Raw genomic sequence first — 19262 nt, forward strand, 5'->3', positions numbered from 1 at the left:
ACAAGAGGGAGGGCTTCAGAACATTTCCGACAGAGGGAATCATCAAATTCAAAGGCCCTGAGGGGAGAATATAATATGCGTGGCGTGTTCAAGGGACAAGCTAGGAAACCAGTGTGACCGACATAAAAAACGCAAAAGAGAGGAAGTGAGAGAGGAGAACCAGGAAGTAGTCCGGATGGAATGGCGTGTGTGGTCTTACCGCCCAAGGCGAGGACATTGGCTCTGACTCTACGTGAGACAGGAAGCCACTGGAAGGTGGTGCGTGGAGGAGCATTCGCTCTGTGGGTCACCGTGGAATTGGCGAGAACGTGGAATTAGTTCAGGGTTAGTTTTCCACTGCAAGGAGGAAAAAACGACTACATTCATTTAACTCAGCCATCAGCAATGCAGGAAAAACAACTCCCGCTGAAGTGAGTCAGTAGCATCTTCATAAACCAAAGCAAGCATATTACACCTTAAATGATGGCTCAGTGGCCTCAAGGAAATAATGCACCTTCCTGAGCACCTAATTTACTCCCAGGCTGTGACTCAGGCTCAGGGAAAATTGAACCTATTATTGCATCCTCAAAATACGGTAAGCAACTGTGGATGAACAGTGAGACTATTTAGGAGGACAGTGAGTTCATGCTGCCAAGAAGACCGATCTGTCATCTGCAGCCTCTCTCATGCTGGCTTCGTGTCCACCCTCCGGCGGTTGCTGTTTGGTCACCCATCCCTTGGCTTTCCTATTTGCACACGTCATCTGAGGTGTTTGTGCAAGTTTAAACACTGCAGTTCTAATGGCTTCGCACGTGTTTGGCCTTTTCCTGTTCCTTTCCAATGCTGGAAAACCAGCAAAGTCCCTGACAGCTGGGCCTGGCTGCTGCAGCCACCCCCAGAGCTATGAGGTTGGAAAATCTCTTAGTGTTTACTCAGAATATTTGTACTGCCCTTCATTCAGGTCACTTAGCTTCTGGCCTCCCTGTTCGTTCCTGCCCCCTATGAGTTTCAGCAAATATCCAGCTTCTGCGAACATTCTCTCACTAGGTCGCAACTTCAGGGGCACCACAGTGTTTAAAGCGTGTTGTTTCTGGTGATTGGCATCTAGTAATCTCACCGTGCAGGACGGTGATTTCAAAATGGGGCCTTATTCTCATCTATGGTCATAGCCTGCCCGCAATCACTCATGGTTCCTGTGATTACACTGGTGCATGTCCGGCTGGTCAGAGGATAGGCAGCTTCCGTGTTCTTTCAGACACTGTCATCCTGGTAACTTCGGTCACTCGTGTGATCCCGAAGGATCTGTTTTTAGGTTCCAACATTAGCTCTTGCTATTCTAATCTCTCTCGACCCAGGAGAGCCACACTTTTTCCAAGTGACAGATGCTTAGCTGCTGATGACACCAAAACATGTAACTAGAACCGATGAAATTAACAAACGCGTCATTTTCGAAGGGAAGAAATGCTCAGTTGCCTTATCCTCGAAGGAAGCTGTTACAGTAGGTATCTATCTTGCTGGGCCAGTGTAGACCACAGGAATCAGTTTGGGTCTGTCGTCTCTGACTATGAAGACACAGGTTGGGGCTTTGCCTGACTTCTGACGGCAGCTCGGGGAGTGCTCTGTGGACAACGGGCTGGGGAAGGCAACTGCTGTTCCCAAAGGAAGGACAATGTACATGACCGACACTCAAGAAATCCTTGTTGACTTAAATGAGTATCATCCCCATAAAATAGTATCTCAAATAATCAGTCTTCGTCAGTCAGCCAGAGATGATACCGCACATCTGGCAAAACAATAGCCGTTATATAAAGATGTTGTCTGGAGAAGCTGTGACTCACCAGGCAAATCCCGCACGGGGATTCTGTACACAAACCAACTCTTTTCTGGGGCCCGAGCTTTTACCCGCTTTACCGGGAGAACAGGGTAGAGTAGCGAGGCTCCTCCGAAAACGCTTTGTTTGCTGTGAACCAGCACTTGGGACTGTCTTCTCTCCTCCCCTGAACCGTTGGGACTTGAACGTCAAGCACAGAACAGGGCCGCGTCTCTGTTCTCCAGCAGTGGGTTCCAGAGTGCAGAGAATATGGACCTGTGGCGGGGAGGGAGAGGGGAGAATTGGATGTTGCACCCCCCGCCCCCGCTCCGCTCCCCCAGAGAAATAACTCGGGTAGGGTTAGGCACAGGTTCTGTGCCTCTGGTCCACCCTGTCTCCCTGACAGTTGTCACCTTGCTGTCAACTGTATTTTAGTTGGACTTCCACATCTCACCAGTTGTGTCTGGAGCTAAATGGGGCAGTTTCATTCTGAGGATTGTGATCTCCCCCAAAGGGCCACAGCCTTCTCTTTCCTTGGGGAAGGCGTGTCTGTCGTTTGTACCCTCCTAGTGCTGAGGAACAGAGGAGGCACGGTCATGTGGCAGCATCCCCAGTTTATTCGGAGACGTTAAAAAAAGGAGGCGCGCCTGGGTGGCTCAGTGGGTTAAGCCTCTGCCTTCGGCTCGGGTCATGATCTCAGGGTCCTGGGATCAAGTCCCACATTGGGCTCTCTGCTTGGCAGGGAGCCTGCTTCCTCCTCTCTCTCTCTCTGCCTGCCTCTCTGCCTGCTTGTGATCTCATTCTGTCGAATAAATAAATAAAAAATCTTTAAAAAAAAAAAAAGGAGACACCATCCCACTGTTGATGTGAGTCCTAGAGGCACGATGCCTTGGTGATACGGTTTCTCACACACCAGTCACGTGCATTGAGCAGCACCTTTGTATGGAGCCATTACGAGCCATAAGACTAGGTACAAACACATCGTGAATGTTTGTGGTTTTAGCCCCCTCAATTACCTTTTAAGTAATTTGGACCACTTATTTGCCCATTATTGATTTTTCATCCCCAGCCACCTGGTAAAAATTAGCACGAGAGAACTAATTGAGCCTTCTTCTGTTCAGATATAATCTCATTACCCCCTTTCTTGATGCTGGGGAAACTCTTCAGAAATAATCAGTTATAAAGTGCTTTTGCATTCCAGCCAGCGCTGAGGCTGGAGGTTTCTGACAACACCGATGTTTGGCTCTTTTTCCTCTGTGTGCTGTGAGAAAAAAAAAGGGGGACTGGTTATTAGCAGGTGGCCCCCAAAAGAATTGTATGTGTGGTACACGGAACCGTGACATGAGGCAGATTTGAGGCTCGAGAAGTTCGGCTCCTTTTTTTATTTTTATTTTTTGGAATGAAAACAATCATAATAGTGCAGAACATAAGGAAGAAAATTGGGGGGGTGGGGATTGGTTACATATCATACCCCTGTGACCGAGCGGTTCTCTCTCACTGCGGTGACCATCCCAGACTTCACAGCACAGCCATTGGGTTGGAGGAGACACTTGCCCATTCATAAGACAGATTCCTGCTACTTTTGGTCCTGGCCTCATTTCTCCAGTCTGGCTTAAGTGGAGGAACGTTACTGCTAGAGTTGTAGGGGAACACGTGCGAGATTGTGGAAGACCTTGAACACCAGACCAGGGAGTTTGGAGTTTATCCTGTAGGCAGCAGGGAGCCATTAAAAGATTTTGAACAGGAGGAATGTAAAAAATAGGACTTGATTTGGATGCGTGTTTAGTATAAAAGTGCAATGATAAGATATATTAAGGGAGTGTTATGGTTCTGTTCACAGCATGAATATAACCGGAGAATTCATCTCTACTAGCTGTCTAGTTCAGCTTTTACAGCATGCAAATTTTCAGGGCCAGCTGTAAGAGCGTGATGGTAAAAGAACAAAGTAAGAATTGATAATGGGAATGTAATTGTAAAGAGAGGGATTTTCATGATCGAGATCACGGGAAGCACAGAATAATAATCATCTTAAAGGGTGACTGTAGAATTATTTGTTATTTTGTTTGAGTTCTTTGTAACCACTTCTATGCTATATAATTACCTTAAGTTTTAAGTGTTCCCTGCAGGGATAATTTATGCATTTTGCATTCTCATGCAAATGCTTTAACAGTCTACACTGCGGAAAATGAAAGCCAAAAATTATTCCGAGTAGGTCATGGTTGTGCAAAGCTTATGAAGTATTAATCATTTTTATAGATTCTCATAGTTTAGATTATATTCCTGCATTGTGTTTTCAACTACAGTAACAGGGAACAAACATTTGAAAATTTAAATTACGTATTTTGATAAGGAACCATAATTTGCCTCTTTTCATAATTTAATGTCATCAAAACCCTTTTTAAAAATTTAATATAAAAATGTTACAGTATCTCAGGACAGAACAAGCGAAACTGAATTTAAGCTAAGCTACCCAAAGCTTATTTTTGAATCACGGCTGGGTACGTGGTGTCAACACTCCTGAAAAGCACATTTTTAGAATCCAGGCTTCACTGCGGTGGCTTCTCATGTGATGGTAAGAGCGCATGGCATCACTGGCGACGGCACTTTGATCCCAAGTCGGGAACCATTGTCGTGTTGACTGCCACATAGATACACAGCTGAGTGTTACATTGCTCTTAATGAAAATATAATCCGCTTTATGATGGCGGCATTCATTCAAAGTGTCTTATTTTAATGAACTTGCACCAGACTTCTCTGTAGTAATCCTCAGTTTTTCAAGAGACCTGGATCTCTTTGTCGTCATTGTCTTTTTCAGAGGTATGTGTATTACACATAGGAAAATCCCCAGGAAGAAATAGGTTTACTCTTCTGTCTGGCTCCTCTGTACAGATGCTCACTTCACAGGAGAACAGACCTGGCCCTGGGAGGCCTTTCAGATTTTACCCTGAGCTCTGAGCACAACTGGGAGTTTGGACAGGAAACAGCTTTTTTTTTTTCCCCAAAGAGGAAAGATAATTCAATTTCCCACCTTCCCTATTAAACCTTGGTGGGGAATACAGGGATGGAAGACATTTCTCGAAGGTCACAGGATTATAGAATTAGGAAAAACAAATCATCACACTGACTTTCACTTTTTATTGTCTTTCTCTGTTTGTCCCCCATCCGAGCTTTATCTCTGTGTCTCTCTCTTCCCAGCACGTCTGCTTTCTCTCTCTCCCTCTTTCTCTCTGTCTCTCCAACACATACAGGCGTGTATGACGCGTGCGCATGCGCGCACACACACACATACACACACACACACACACCTTATGAGATCAGTCTCATCACCCACATCTGCACCTGAAGAGGCAAAAGCCTAGTTTCAGCAAACGTGCTCTGGGGTCATCCCTGACAACCTCCTAGAGTAGAGAGGTCACTGGAAAGAAAACAAAACAAACAAAATAAACCAAATGTGCTGAAATTCAGTCATGAACATTTTACAGTAGAATGAACTTTCCATGGCATGATCTGGGAGAATTTAAATCGACGCGTTAGTGGAAAGCTATCTGGCGAGCTGGAGAAGGCAGTGGGCTGAGACAGGATGACAGGCTTAGCCTGAGCTCGGTGCTAAGGCTCTTCCTTCCCGGGACCAGTTAGGGCTGCCGTTCCTAAGGCTTTTTGCAGCCCTGGAAGTGTCCTGAGAGCTCAGGTTGCCTGAAGATAAGGACAGCTCCCATGTTAACACCAGCGACCGGAAACACATTCCAGTTTCCTCTAGAAGGAACTGCTTCCCTGCTCTGGAGCTCTCCAGAAGAACATGGGAAAACCAGGTTCCAGTGTGTTAGCATCTCTGGTTCCATTTCCTCAACCGTAAAAAGAGTTCTTGAGAGAGAAGAAAAACGTTGACCAAAATCTATTATAATCATTACTTTTGTTACCATCATCATTATTCAACTAACTGTCCCTTATCTGTCACTTGAATGCCATAACTGGTGAAGCAGTTGTCAAAAACTTTAAAAAGTAGACACTGCTTAAAAGTAAGGTACTGTTAGATTTTTCATTATTGTTGTTATTAGTAACCTACACTATGAAAGTAGAAGCGGCAAAACAATAGTTTAGAACAAAAGAAGCGAGATAATAATGTTGTACTTTCCGTGGCATAGTAATTAAAATGAGACATGCAAATGTCATTTGGCCCATTAATACCAGATTATTCTTTTAAATATCATGTGGGTTCCACTGATACACATTAGAGTAATGCAAATTTTAGAATCTTAGGATATTTTAATACCCCAATTCAAAGCTCATGTATTGTTAGCCTTGAAAAGGAACCACTTCGGAAAGGAATTCTCATGCGTTCACTTAGTGTGTCATGTGAGCCCCTCCCAGAAGTGGAAAGGTGCTTCTCCACTCATTTGTTTTCACTGACAACTGCTAGTTTTCTTTTTTCTTTTTAAAATTTTACTTATTTTAGAGAGAGAGTGTGCAAGCAGGGGGAGGGGCAGAAGGAGAGAGAAGGAATCTCAAGCTGACTCCACTGCAAGCACAGGGTCCAACACAGGGCTCCACCTGAGGACCCTGAGATCACGACCTGAGCCGAAATCAAGAGTCGGACACCCAACCGACTGAGCCAACCAAGTGCCCCCCAACCGCTAGTTTTCATGCCAGTTTCAAGTTGGGGTGGCGAGGATGCCACATCTCTTCTCTATCACACAAACTGCACGTGAACGCGAGGGAAGGGCCCCCATAGCCGTGAGCACGTGCACCTGTGCTCGCCACCTTCCATGCCCCTCTCGATCCCCGCTGTGCGGCCCAGGATGCCGGGCGCCTCTCATGGGTGCAGGTGCAGAGCGCAGGTAGATGGCTCAAAGCTGGGAATCTGGGAAGCAGGTGAGGCAGGATTGAAAAGAGCTCTTCAGGGATCCCAGAGACAGGGCCCATGAAAAGAAGGAAGGCCTAGACCTTCCGCAGATACTCCACCTGCCATTTAAAAGAGACCTGACCTCGCAGCTCTCGTCCGTCTGTGCAACAATGACTTGTTTGAAAGGGTACACTTGCGACCTGTGGTTTTATTGCTTGTGACATGGGAGACTCCTCTCTCAGGCCAGAGGTGTGGAGTTACCACAGAGAGCCACAGTCAAGATGAATTAGACACACACAGATCATTACACACACACAGGGACCTCTTGTGGTCCTCAGCCCACAGTAGGTTCTTGGAGAGTAGGGATCCAAAATGAATTCTTCCATCTGTGTCTCGGCTGAATGAGCCAACTTTACCCCCTTCAGACTTTGGGTAAATCTTGTTAGCTCCTTTCAAGGGACAAACGAGAGAAAGGTACTGTCTTCATAGAAAGTTGACTCTCCTTGTAACTTCCTGTCCCTGGAAGTAATTCGCAGGCGCGGTGTGATGTGGCGGGCCACTACCCCTCCGTGACACCTTTCTCATCCTCGGTTCATAGATTAGGCCTCTGCACCTTGCCCTGCAGTTCGAGGTTTTCTGGTGTGTGGTGGCAGGCACGCGTTAGTGACTTGCATTTGAGCAGTGAGTGTTGTCCAGCATCACTTTCCGACCTGTGCAAGAGAAAAAATAAGAAGCCTTCTCTGAAAGTCTTTGAAGAAGCAGACTCCTGGGTGTTCCACGGGACCCTCTTCTACACAGACAGACCCGATCACATTGAACACAACCACTCTCCAACACAAATCAAAATGACGAGCCTCCAAACTGCTAAAAGTGCTACAATGTCTTATGCACCTATCTTGGTGTGATTTCATCTTCAATAGGCCCCTTCCCTTACCACGGTTTTTTATTTGATCTACGAGGGAAGAGCCTTTCTCCTTTGCATGACAAGTCACCGGATCTCTGGGAAAAGTTTCCAGTGTCCCCAGCCTTTGAATTTTTAGACAGGAGCTTGCAACAGCCCTTAAAAAGATACAACCTACTAAGCTTCCGCTCCTGCTGACTACAGATACCTCCCAGATCTTCCTCTTGGAGATGGATTTAGATCCGGCTCTGAAGTTATTACTCGGAAGAGCACGGCCGCAAATGAGAAAGTGCCATAGTAACAGAGAATATTTGCCCAGTGGGCACAAATTAATTCTAGAAAGCAGCCAGAAGACCTGGAAGTTTATTTTTAGAAAGCATATCTGATATCTGATTCCCCTCTCAAAACACATAGGTCAGCCATTCTATAGGAAAAACCCACATCCAGAGTTAATGCACATCATAGACAAGAAAAGACTGTTAGGGAGTTATTCAGCTAAGAGAAGTGTTCTTCTCTTGGGGAAAAAAAAAGGTTACTTTACCACAGACTTTTGTGAAACCGGAAGATTAAATCTAGTAAGATTTGAAAATTAATATGCTGGTCACACAGTCTCTCTACAGTTTGTCTTACAGAACATGAAGGGTGTCTTCTGCTCCCTAATCACATGGCCTAAACAATCTGTATTTTTCTGCAAGGGGGTGGGTCACTCTAACACTGTCTTGAACCAGTTACGCAGCTTTGGAGACATGTGGCCCATCCATCATCTTACTTACAAATCGTAGCAAGTGACTTCCATTGCAAAACCCATTTGCTGACCATGTTTGGAACTGAATGAGGCCTTTGGATCACGTAATTTTTTAGTATCATGACACAAACAACAGCCCCTCTTGGGCTCTGTAAGGGATGCATTGTGTTTGTTTTGTCTCCTGCTTTTTTCTAGCTTATTTCAGTGTTTGTAAAAATAAAACAAATCACAAGTGCCCGGGTAGCTCAGTCGGTGAAGCATCTGCCTTTGGCTCAGGTCATGATCCTGGGGTCCTGGGAGCAAGTCCCACGAGGGGCTCCCTGCTCCGTGGGGAGTCTGCTTCTCTCTCTAGCCCTCCTCCCACTCATTTTCTCAATCTATCTTTCTCAAATAAATAAATACAATCTTCAAAAAATAAATAAAACGAATCACTTTGTAAAATTTGGCAGTCTGGGTAGTGGTCCCTGGTGTGAGACTGCTTTACAGAAATGTATGAAAATCCAGAAGAGACCAATTGTATTGGACTAAATGAACTCCAGGCCTAAAATATGGTGAGATCTGTGTCCTGATTCTGTTTTAAACAGGCCATTGATTGACAAATATATATATATATATATATATATATATATATATATATATATATATTTGTCATTTTGTTTTGCAAAGAATTGAGAAAAAACAATATTGTGCTGGCATATTTTGTGGGGTCTACCTAAGATAAATCAAAGCGTCTATGAACTATCTTGGAATATGAAAGTGCTACCAAGAAATTCCACTGTAGTCCTATAAGGAAAAATCATCCCATATCCATTTTCTTAATTATAATTTGCATTTCTTTACAAAGGGTTGCTAAGTGGCATGCGTACTTGGAAGTCATTTGGTTGCATGGTATTTCACGAGGCCCATTTGGAAGCACTTCGTTTCTTCAGCGCCGTGGCTGGAAGCACCGCAGCCTTTGCAGCCTGCCGCAGACAGAGATGAAAAATAAAAGGAGGCTAAACAGTTTTCTGGGAAGCAGGCTCGGAAGAAAGCACTAAACACAAAGTATAATTCATGGGTAGTCCTAATTTGGGGGCAGAATTTATTTTCTCCCATGTTAATAAAACACATATAAGCAGAGCCTTTATAAATGGATTCCGGAGTGAAAAAAAAAAAAAAACCTTGGAAAGAAACGAGAATGTATTTATTTAGCCCTGGTTTTCTGGCCATGTATTTTGAGAAATCATCCCACATTTCATGTTTAGAGAGCTGTTTTCACACACCTCATCACGCTGGGTCCTCGTACAGCAATCCAGGCAGGTCAGCAGCACTGGTAGTCGCCCCCCCCTCAACCCATTTGAACAAAACTCAAGCTGATAGAACTTACTTGAAATGTTTGGCTCTTTGCAGACCCAGAGGGCAAGAGTAGAAGTTCAAGACCCCTATCTTGGTTATTAGCAGGAAATCTCTTACTCCTGCTGCTTAAGCACTGTTATATCTTCATTATTGCCTCTTGTCTTCCCTTTCTCTCCCTCCCCCCCTCTCTTCCTCACCTCCCTCTCCAGTTTTTCAAGTTGAAAGTGTCTGTCAGTGGCCCCCTTCCTCCCTGGCCTCGCAGGCAGGCTCTGACTTGTCAGCATCTACTCTAAACCAGTCCTCTACGCTGAGCGCACCACACTTCGCCCTTTTCGGGATCCATACTCAGGAGCTTCCAATCTCCCTTCCTATGTTCTTCCAATCTGTCATTTATTTATCTCATTCTATGTGTATTGATCATGGACCGTAAGCCAGGCCTTATGCTAGGAGCTGCCCTCAAGGATCTCACAGTCCAGAGGTTGTTTGAATGAACAAACCACTGTCTGTTTATCATGAATTAATAATTTTGCTTAGCTACAGTGTACCAGGTGAGTATGGATTCGCTCTCCCCCAAACTCTCCCTTCCCGTTCTTTGATCTTAATAATAATGAAGTTCATTCACGTCACATGTACCGTGGGAGAGAACATCAAAGTCCTGAATATAATAATTAATCCTGGATTTTGAAATCACTGGTCGAGGGGAGACCTATAGAGAGAATATAGGTAGTTACAGCATCACCCCCATGGGTCCGACTTTTATTTTAAGAATCTATTTTTTTTAATCTTTTAACGGAGTCAAAAATCTAATTTTAATTTGCATATTATTTTCATTAGTCTGGGGGATAATTGACGGGCATGGGTCAGATGTGCCAAAGTAACTGCTAACTTTAAATCTAGGAAATTAATTGTCGTCCGAACATGGCTCAGAATTCAAAGAGTGACCCTGGCTCTTGGCGGTAATTGTTAAATTAATTGGATTGTCAGGCTACTGAAAATGTGGCCGGAAGACAGGACCAAGCAAGAGGATTAAAGGAGAGATGAGTAGTTACAATATGTTTATAAAACCCGCTGAAAGGAAGAAGTCGTTTTACTACATTCATTTTTTTAAGTGTCTTTAAGAGCCCACTCATGTATCTATAAACTGTGTTGGTTTCCGTGTTCTCTGGCGCCTGATTTACAAAGCGTTATGTGTGAATAAGACAGAATGTATTGGGAAATTCTCCTCTAGAGCAGGACGTGTGCACTTAGCCCGTCCATATGTGAAGGGCTACCCCGGATGTGCGATGCTGCTGTCACCAGCTGTGTTCAAGTCCAAGGGCTTCGTGTTGCCATCTGAGGTATGGATGACCTCAGCAGACTGTTACTCTCATTAGATCCGAGGGAACTCATGCAGCCCGCTTAAAAAATATTCCTCTCCAGAGAAGTGCATTAAAAGGAAGCACTAACAGGATACATGACGATCCTCAGAGCCTCAGCACCCACTGAGGGTCACGTCCCCTGCCTGGCCCCCCTCGGCCAGACCCCGTCCCAGCCCGCGCTGCTGCTGAGCCTGCAGCACCCTCTCCGTCCTCAGCTCTCAGTGTCAGGCGCAGCCCAGGGTGCAGTTGCTCCTTCTGACCCTAAGAGAAAAGGGCAATTTACACAAGTCCAAAGCCATTTGTTCCTGGGGCAAAGCTGCCTTGTGGCCCGCTGTTGGATCTGGGCATTATTTGCATATAGCCCACGTCACCACGGGATGGCGTGAATCTCTTTGCCATTGCCTCTCGGAGTCTGCCTAGAGGTCATAAACCCCGGTTAGCAGTGGCGAACCGTGACCATTTGTAGCTGTAAGTAATCTCCGATACATTCTCTGAATGTGATGGGAAGGGTTTCAGATGTTTTCTTCTCATCAACGATATTTCAACCTTCAAAAAACAATTTTGCCCTTAATAAAGTGAGTACACTGGTAAAAAGAAGTGTTAGATTTTGCTCCTGGATCTGTTTCAGCATAGATCCTTCTTCCTTACCCAAAATACAATCATGGTAACTAACCAGTATGGATTCCTTAGATAAAAGGGTTCAATATCCACTGAGAAAAGAACTAACCTTGAACTTCAAGGAGAACAGAGATGATGATACAGAGGAGATTTAAAGACAGATTGATTATTTCATGAACTAAAAAGATGTTATTCCTCTGGGAAAAAAAATACCGATATGTGCGAGAAACAACTTTTAGGAGAAATCAATGCATAAAAAGTTATAAGATATAAAGCCCCTTTGCTTTGGTTCTCATGCAGGGAACTTCTTAGAAGCCACACAGGGAACGCTTGGCATCTTTTGAAAGCTCTCGGTCATTTCTCATGATAGCAGATTTTTATCTACTGCATGTGAGATCCAAAAGGGTGATGCCGCCTCTGTTTCACGTCTGCCGCGTGTCAAGGCCACGATGGTACCTTTCCCAGGAGCGCTCCCGCTCATCCTCGCATCCGTCAGAGCAGGCTGATTCCTCACCACACATCTGCTGGGCATCCTCTGGATAGGGCTTCCCCAAGAGGGTCAACCCAGTCAGTACCTGTTATTTTGTGTGACTCACTGCTGAGGCACAGAGATGCACCCGTACCCCTCTTCCCTTCGCTAGTCTTTCCTGTGTTGGGTGGGATGTTCACATTCTTCCACACTGGATAAAAATGAAGCCTCTTCTGCCTACTCATTCCAACACAGGATAAAATGACAGTGTCACACACAGAGAACAGAACACTCCTCTGGTTGCTTCAACATTCTTTTTTTGGCTTCGTTTTCCTCTCTACTGAGTTTCTGAGTCCAAATTTAGTGGTGATGACTAAGAAATTGCCAGGATGTGACAGAGCATTCAGTTCATTGAGTCCCTTCCTTGCCATTTTTCAATAGTTGTAACAATCGCCAAGTTTTTCCTCCTAATGTTGTAGGTGCCAGTATCTGCGTAGTGTCTGTTATTCTTAACAGATACACGATCGCTCATACAGGCTCTGTCCGTGCACTGACAGCCTCCTTCTGCAGACAGCCGACTCCATATGGTATTAAGGAAGTTCCCTGCAGACTTTTTACTGGTTGGTACTTCTGAATCCCGGAGTTTCTCAGGCTTAAATCTAGATCTCTGAAATCCAAACCCTGTAAACAAGAGCAGAGTGGTCCGCCGCACGCTAGGCAGCATGACCGGTCCTTTGAGAGAGGAGAAGGGGGGGTTCAGAAAACAAGACAAGTTCCCTGCCATCTGGAACTGCTCCTGCAAGGCCTGAGCCCCGGGGCGAGCTAGAGGTGTCTGTTAGGGCTTAGCGGAGCATAAATCCGCATAGAATTGGTTCCCTCTGAGGGAGAGCCTCTATCCGAGCTTGGCCCTGAGGGACACGAGGAAAGCCAGCAGGCAGGCAGAAGACTGACACTCTAATAAGCAAAGGAAATTAGTGGCCTCTGGAAAGGCACAAAGGTGCACATGACCCTGTGGCGGAGGGTGAGGCTGACATCTGGGTAGTGACTGAATCATAGAGAATTTTAGGTGCCGCATCAAGGAGTTTTTTTAACCGTAAAACCAGGCAAAACCATCAAAATTTCCTAAAGAGGATGTCGCTTTAGCAGGGAAAGGTGCTAGCCGAGAGGGAGAGGCCGGAGAGGAGGTGCGTTACAGCCGGCCAGCGGAGAGCGCCGAGGGCGCCAGCTGGAACAGTAGCAGTGGAAAGGGAAGGTCAAGATCACGGGCCGGAGGGATTTGTGGATGGTGAATTTCAGGGTCCCCGGAAGTTTGAAGCAGGAGCAGCTACCAGGGTAGGATGGTGGGCGATAATGACTGAGACAGGGGAGACATGGAAGTGGGGGTTCAAGCGACTGTGGCTCCTTCAAATAGTATCCTTCCCCTCTTTCTGTGTTGAATTCCTGCCCTTCAGAGCTCACCTAAAATAACACCCTCTCTGTGAAGCCTGTCCCTCCTCAGTGCCCCAGTCAGAGTGAAACTGGGCTTCCTCCGTTCTCATGAAACGCCTCCTTTGTGTCCCCCATTCTGTGCTTGGTGGCAGCACACCTCGTGTCCAAATCATCTGGGTATATGGCCAACTGCTGCGAATACCTGGGAAGGTTTTGGAAACTTTTAGCACGCAGTGCAGAGGATTGGTGGAAACCGTGTGTTATAAATGAATCCATGAAGGCTGTCATCACACAAGACATTAACTGCAGCCCTTTTGGGGGACCTGCCTCGGCAGTCATCCCACCCCACCATCTGGGAGTCCGCCATACAGTATTGACACACCTACGCAGAATCACTCACCTCCATCACACATGCTGCTCACTGTATTTATTATTTATTCATTTTTAAAGATTTCATTTATTTGACAGAGAGACACACAGTGAGAAGGAATATAAGCAGGGGGAGCAGGAGAGGGAAGAAGAAGGCTCTCCACTAAGCAGAGAGCCTGATGTGGGGCTCAATCCCAGGACCCCAGAATCATGACCCAAGCTGAAGGCAGAGGCTTAACGACGGAGCCACCCCGGCACCCCCACCATATTTATTTTTGAATGTTTTATGACTCTTTATAAAAGTAAAACTCACCCTCTAAGGATGAGATTTTTTTTTTGCCCCCAAATGGTGATTTCTGTGTGTGTGTGTGTTTTTTTTTTACAATTTTATTTATTTATTTGAGAAAGTACAAGCAGGGGGAGTGGGAGAAGCAGACTCCCCACTGAGCGTGGGGCCCCTTGTGGGGCTTGATATTGACCCTGAGACCTGTGCTGAAGGCAGACACTTTAACTGACTGAACCACCCAGGCACCCCCCACAAATGGTGATTTTACTCCCAAAGAATTTCAGCAACGTTCTACCAACTATCCTCATCGCTAGAAGAAATGTGGAGACTTCTAGTCACATTTCTGTATAGGCATACACTGGATTTCCCTGTTGAGAATCCCACAAAAGGGAGTCTTCGCAGCCCGTAAATGGAACTTCCTACATGGGATCATTGCCTTGGAAATACATTTTTTCTTGCGCAGGCTGAACTTGTGTGACTCTTTGAAAGACTTATGGAGTATGCCCCTAGGCTGAAATAACCCCCAGAGATGACTCCAGTCAGTGCCGCAGAGGCCAGATGGGGAGACTTGGTGAGCTTACGGAGTGAAACAGGTTTTGTGGATTCCCAAAAGAAAAGAAACTCTGGCTTAACTTTCAGAGAAAGGCTGCCCCATGTGAGGAACCAGTCCGTCTTTGCTGAAGTGACTTGAGATTGTGAGAGAACTTCAGATTCTCTTGTTTAGATAGTGTGCATCTCTTAGACTGACATCTGATGTGAAAACAGAGGACAGTAGGACCACAAAGGCATGGTTCAGAAAGGGCTGGTGTCCAGAAAACAGATGGTATTTTACAAGGTGTTTTTCTTTCTAGGGTTTGATGAGCAGTTCTTCCTGATGAGCATCTCAGCAATTTAGCAAATATCTAAAATGGCTTCCTTGGTGCCACTGTCACTTGGCGTTCCGCTAGCATTCTTCTTCTTGTCTCCCACTACGGATGGACCCTCCCCTATTCCATGGGCTCCTTAGAGATGAGAATCTGCTGCTCATTTCCTTTGGCTTACAAATGGCCACTTTTAATGGCTGTTTATTTCATATACACAAATCCACAACACTTGAAAGAAGGCTTTGGGTTTTTTTGTTTGTTAGTTTAGTTTTGGTTTTTTTTTTTTCTGTAATAGTCTCTTGGATCAGGACCCCTTCATTTGTATGGGCAGATCCAGAAAAAATATGGCCAAGCACATGGCAGAAATCCCAGTCCAGGATTCAGAGTCCCCTGGGCTGCTCTCTCCTGTCTGCTTGTGGAATTACTGTAAATTCCTTGCTTCTCTATCGATTTGCTTGTAAACATTACTGTAAGACAAGGATGAGGTGAGGGGAGAATTTTTTTTTCTTTTTTAAGTCAAGGTCCAGTGATTAAAAAACAAATCGATTTGGTTTACCTAAAAGCAAAAGGTCGCCTTTCTTTGTAGCATCCCTCTAGAAATGCAGGCAGCCACTAACGTCCCAGGGTAACACAGATTTCAGCCTCCAGCAGTTGACAGTTATAGCACATGGTAACTGGAGAACCTATGAACATTAAGTAGAAGTACCAAATGTTTATTTTCTCATGTTTAATTCCGAAGGGAACAAAGTTTCGTGTGACAGCTTTATACTGATCTTTCCGATCCTTAGCTCTTGCATTTGTCCAATATATTGCAGTTAGGAAGCTCGTTGTAATTTTTCCGTTCTCTTATTACAAAGAGAGCTAATCATTGATCAGGGGCACTTGCACTTAGGGCTTTTTCCAAAGCATCACGTGAATTATATGTAGTTATATATAGGCTTGGTTTCCAGTGGTAATAGTTTATGCCATTAAAATAGAGCGCTGCTGATCATACGGGCTTGAACAAAGTCTGTCCTGAGCTCCTAAAGGTCAATAGCTCACGGTTCTCCATGAAGTTCAGAGCTATAAATATTGAGCTTTGGTTTATTTACTTGTCTTGCCAGGAACATTTTACACCTGAGTGCAAATTCAAAGAATCGGTGTTTGAAAATTATTACGTGACATATTCCTCGATGATATACCGCCAGCAGCAGTCCGGCCGAGGGTGGTATCTGGGTCTGAACAAAGAAGGGGAGATCATGAAAGGAAACCATGTGAAGAAGAACAAGCCTGCAGCTCACTTTCTGCCCAAACCACTCAAAGGTAAACTTGATGTGCTAGGAACTGCAGATTGGGCGAGTGCCCTTACTTAACGCAATCCTTACCATCATGCTTCGCTTAAGTGGAGCGTAATTCTTCCCCATTAAAGGCAATTATATGGAAATTTAGTAACGTTTTATAACACTTAAAACATGAAGCATTGACAATAGCATCTAATCTTCCGATTTTAATTTTCCCATAGTACATGTATAGATAGTAAAACCTCGCTCTCATGGGGGCAGCTTGAATGCTAACCCAGGACAGCCAAGAACCCCAAATCTTGCCAAAACGGTCCCTGGACAGAAGCACAGATGCTCAAATGTATGCATGCTTAACACTTAACCGCAAAGCTCCTTGGGCCCCCCGGAAGGACCCAGCGATATTGTCCCAACAGTTTCCCAGTTTGGCCTGCGGTCATTCTTGACAGCAGTAGCCAGTTGGCAAGGGTAAGAGAGAGCAGTGGGGTGCAGGAGATAAGAGTGTTACAAGTAGCTGAGACGTGGTAGAGATGGGCTTGAGGATGTGGCCAAAGCAGAGCGAGACCTCCAAGAAGTCATTGGCTTAGAGTCCAGAACCGAGGCAAGAGTAGCAACAGACGGTCCAATCGAATCCACATGGCACAGCTCAGAGGCCTGTGTTCTGTGGCCAGACTACCTGGATTGGAATCCCAACTCCCCTCTGTCCTCACTGGGTGAGTGTGGCTGGATTACTGACCTGTGTTCCTCACCTGTAAAATACGGATAGAGCACCCAAGTCATAGGATTCTTGGGGGATTAAACGAGGAAATGCACCTGAAGCACTGAGCACAGTGTCTAGCTCACTGTGGGTGCTGTGTCAGCTCGTGGTGTCACTCCCAGCGCAACATGACCACGGACCATGTATTGCATTACGACTTGCGCTAAATATTTATGCTCTTGGAGAGTAGCCTTTCAAGCATGATAAAAACTAGTGTTTCCAAATGTTTTACATTTGAATATTTGGCTTGCACAGCATGCCGTACATTATATTTAAACTTCCAAGAGCTTTACTAAAATGCATTTTTCATTAATGCCCTCATGTATAGAACCATAAGTGATGGGAATGAAGCATTAGAATTCTTTGCACGCTACTGCACCAAAGACTAGGTTTTGCTCAAGCCGAGCCCGTCGCTTCTCAGTGGAGTCCTCAGAAGCAGCATTTTCCATGTTCAGCCTAGAGCAGGGAAGCCGAGTGGCCAGAAGACAACATGAGGGCCCACGCAGGGTGTACGCTCGAAGGCCTCTGACCCCGTGTTTCTCTGCTTTCCAGTGGCCATGTACAAGGAGCCGTCACTGCACGACCTCACGGAGTTCTCCCGGTCTGGAAGCGGGACCCCAACCAAGAGTAGAAGTGTCTCCGGCGTGCTGAACGGAGGCAAGTCCATGAGCCACAACGAATCAACGTAGCCAGTGAGGGCAAAACAAGGGCTCTGTAACAGAACCTTACCTCCAGGTGCTGTTGAATTCTAGCAGTCCTTCCCCCCAAAGTTCACAGTCGTCAATGACGTTCACCAAATAGACAGGCAGAGTTCACTACTCTCTCTGCCGTGACACCTTCTTACCATCCATACTAACGCCCCATAACTTCTATTGAGCTTGTGCAAAAGAATGCCAAGCTTTGTCAGTGAACTAAATCCTGGAGAAGGACTGCCCAATTTTCCCATGATCTCACCTGTGCTTTGGGGATGACAAGCCAAAAACATTTCACAGCACTAATGCTGATCAAAATTTGCTCTCTAACCAAGAAAATTTAAAAGACCACAATTGCTCTTCAAAAACAAAAACAAAGAAAAAAATCAAAACAAAACTAAACTAAACTAACTGCTTAAATGTTTTGTAGGGGCAAACAAAATTATGTGACCTGTGTTGTTTTCTTGGCTTAATGTTTTCTATCTACGCTTGATTCTTTACTTTGGTAATAGTGCAACTTTATGATTTCTGAAATTCAATGGTTCTATTGACTCTGAGTCACTTAATCCAAATCAACCAAATTCAGGATTGAATCAGAATTGGCATCTCAGGCTCAAGGTAACAGTGTTCTTGTGATTCTACCCTTTTTTTTTTTTTTTTTAAGAATTGTAGCATATTCTGGTCAAGTTCTTGTGCTGTATTCCGTGCATAGAAATTGAGGTGTATTGTCAACCCCAGTCAGTAAAGATTACTTAAAAGAAAAAAGATTATCCTCAAGTGTAGATTTCTCTTAATTCCATTTGTGTTATCATGTTCAACTATTGTTGTGGCTTCTTGTATAAAGACAGAAACTGTGGAGCTGTGACGTCGTCTTTTGTGTTGTTAAAATAAGAAATGTCTTATCTGTATATGTTCGAGTCCTCCCGTCGTTGTATTTGGCATGTGAATATCGTGTACAAGGAAATGTTAAGACTGGTTACGCCTAAACAACATATACTTATACTTGCTTCTGGAAAAGTGTTTAAGACTTAGCTAGGTTTCCATTTAGATCTTCATATCTGTTGCATGGAAGAAAGTTGGAATCTTGGCATAGAGTTGCATGACACGTAAGATTTCGTGCATTAATAATTGTTAAAATCTGTGTTCCAAAAGTGAACATAGCATGTACAGGCAGTTTTCTGTCCTGTGCACAAAAAAAGTTAAAAAAAAAGTTGTTTAATATTTGTTGTTGTATACCCAAATACGCACTAAATAAACTCTTTATATTCATTCAAAGAAAAATCCTTCAACGTGTATTTATTGTTTGTCCCGTGCCATTTACTGTCATAGGAACTGGACCTAAACACTGAATTATGTATGTAAGGTCACTGCCTTCAGTCTACAGTCTAGGGATTCGTGGTCACATGAACGCTCTTGAAAGTGTGTCTGTTGTGCTAGATCTTGGACTTGGACCTCAGACTGGAACAGAGAATTCTCATTCCCATTCAGTGACGGAATTGTACAGATGACACCCATGTTCTCGTATCCTTTCTGCC

General features: G+C 44.8%; 1 protein-coding gene across 7 annotated transcripts in view; it reads left to right on the forward strand.

Annotated features, from left to right (window-relative positions):
* Nucleotides 1–19002, forward strand: part of FGF13 (fibroblast growth factor 13) — a 491770-nt gene extending 472768 nt beyond the window's left edge. For all 7 annotated transcript variants that reach the window (XM_045068230.1, XM_045068231.1, XM_045068228.1 and 4 more), the window contains 2 exons: nucleotides 16105–16303; nucleotides 17588–19002. In XM_045068230.1, coding sequence (XP_044924165.1) covers nucleotides 16105–16303; nucleotides 17588–17724 — 336 coding nt within the window. In that variant the 3' untranslated portion in view covers nucleotides 17725–19002. The remainder of the gene's footprint in view (nucleotides 1–16104; nucleotides 16304–17587) is intronic.
* The last annotated feature ends 260 nt before the right edge of the window (nucleotides 19003–19262 follow it).

The sequence above is a fragment of the Mustela putorius genome, unplaced genomic scaffold (genome assembly GCF_011764305.1).
Source record: "Mustela putorius furo isolate JIRA1106 unplaced genomic scaffold, ASM1176430v1.1 tig00003899_pilon_pilon_pilon, whole genome shotgun sequence".
Lineage (NCBI taxonomy): Eukaryota > Metazoa > Chordata > Mammalia > Carnivora > Mustelidae > Mustela > Mustela putorius.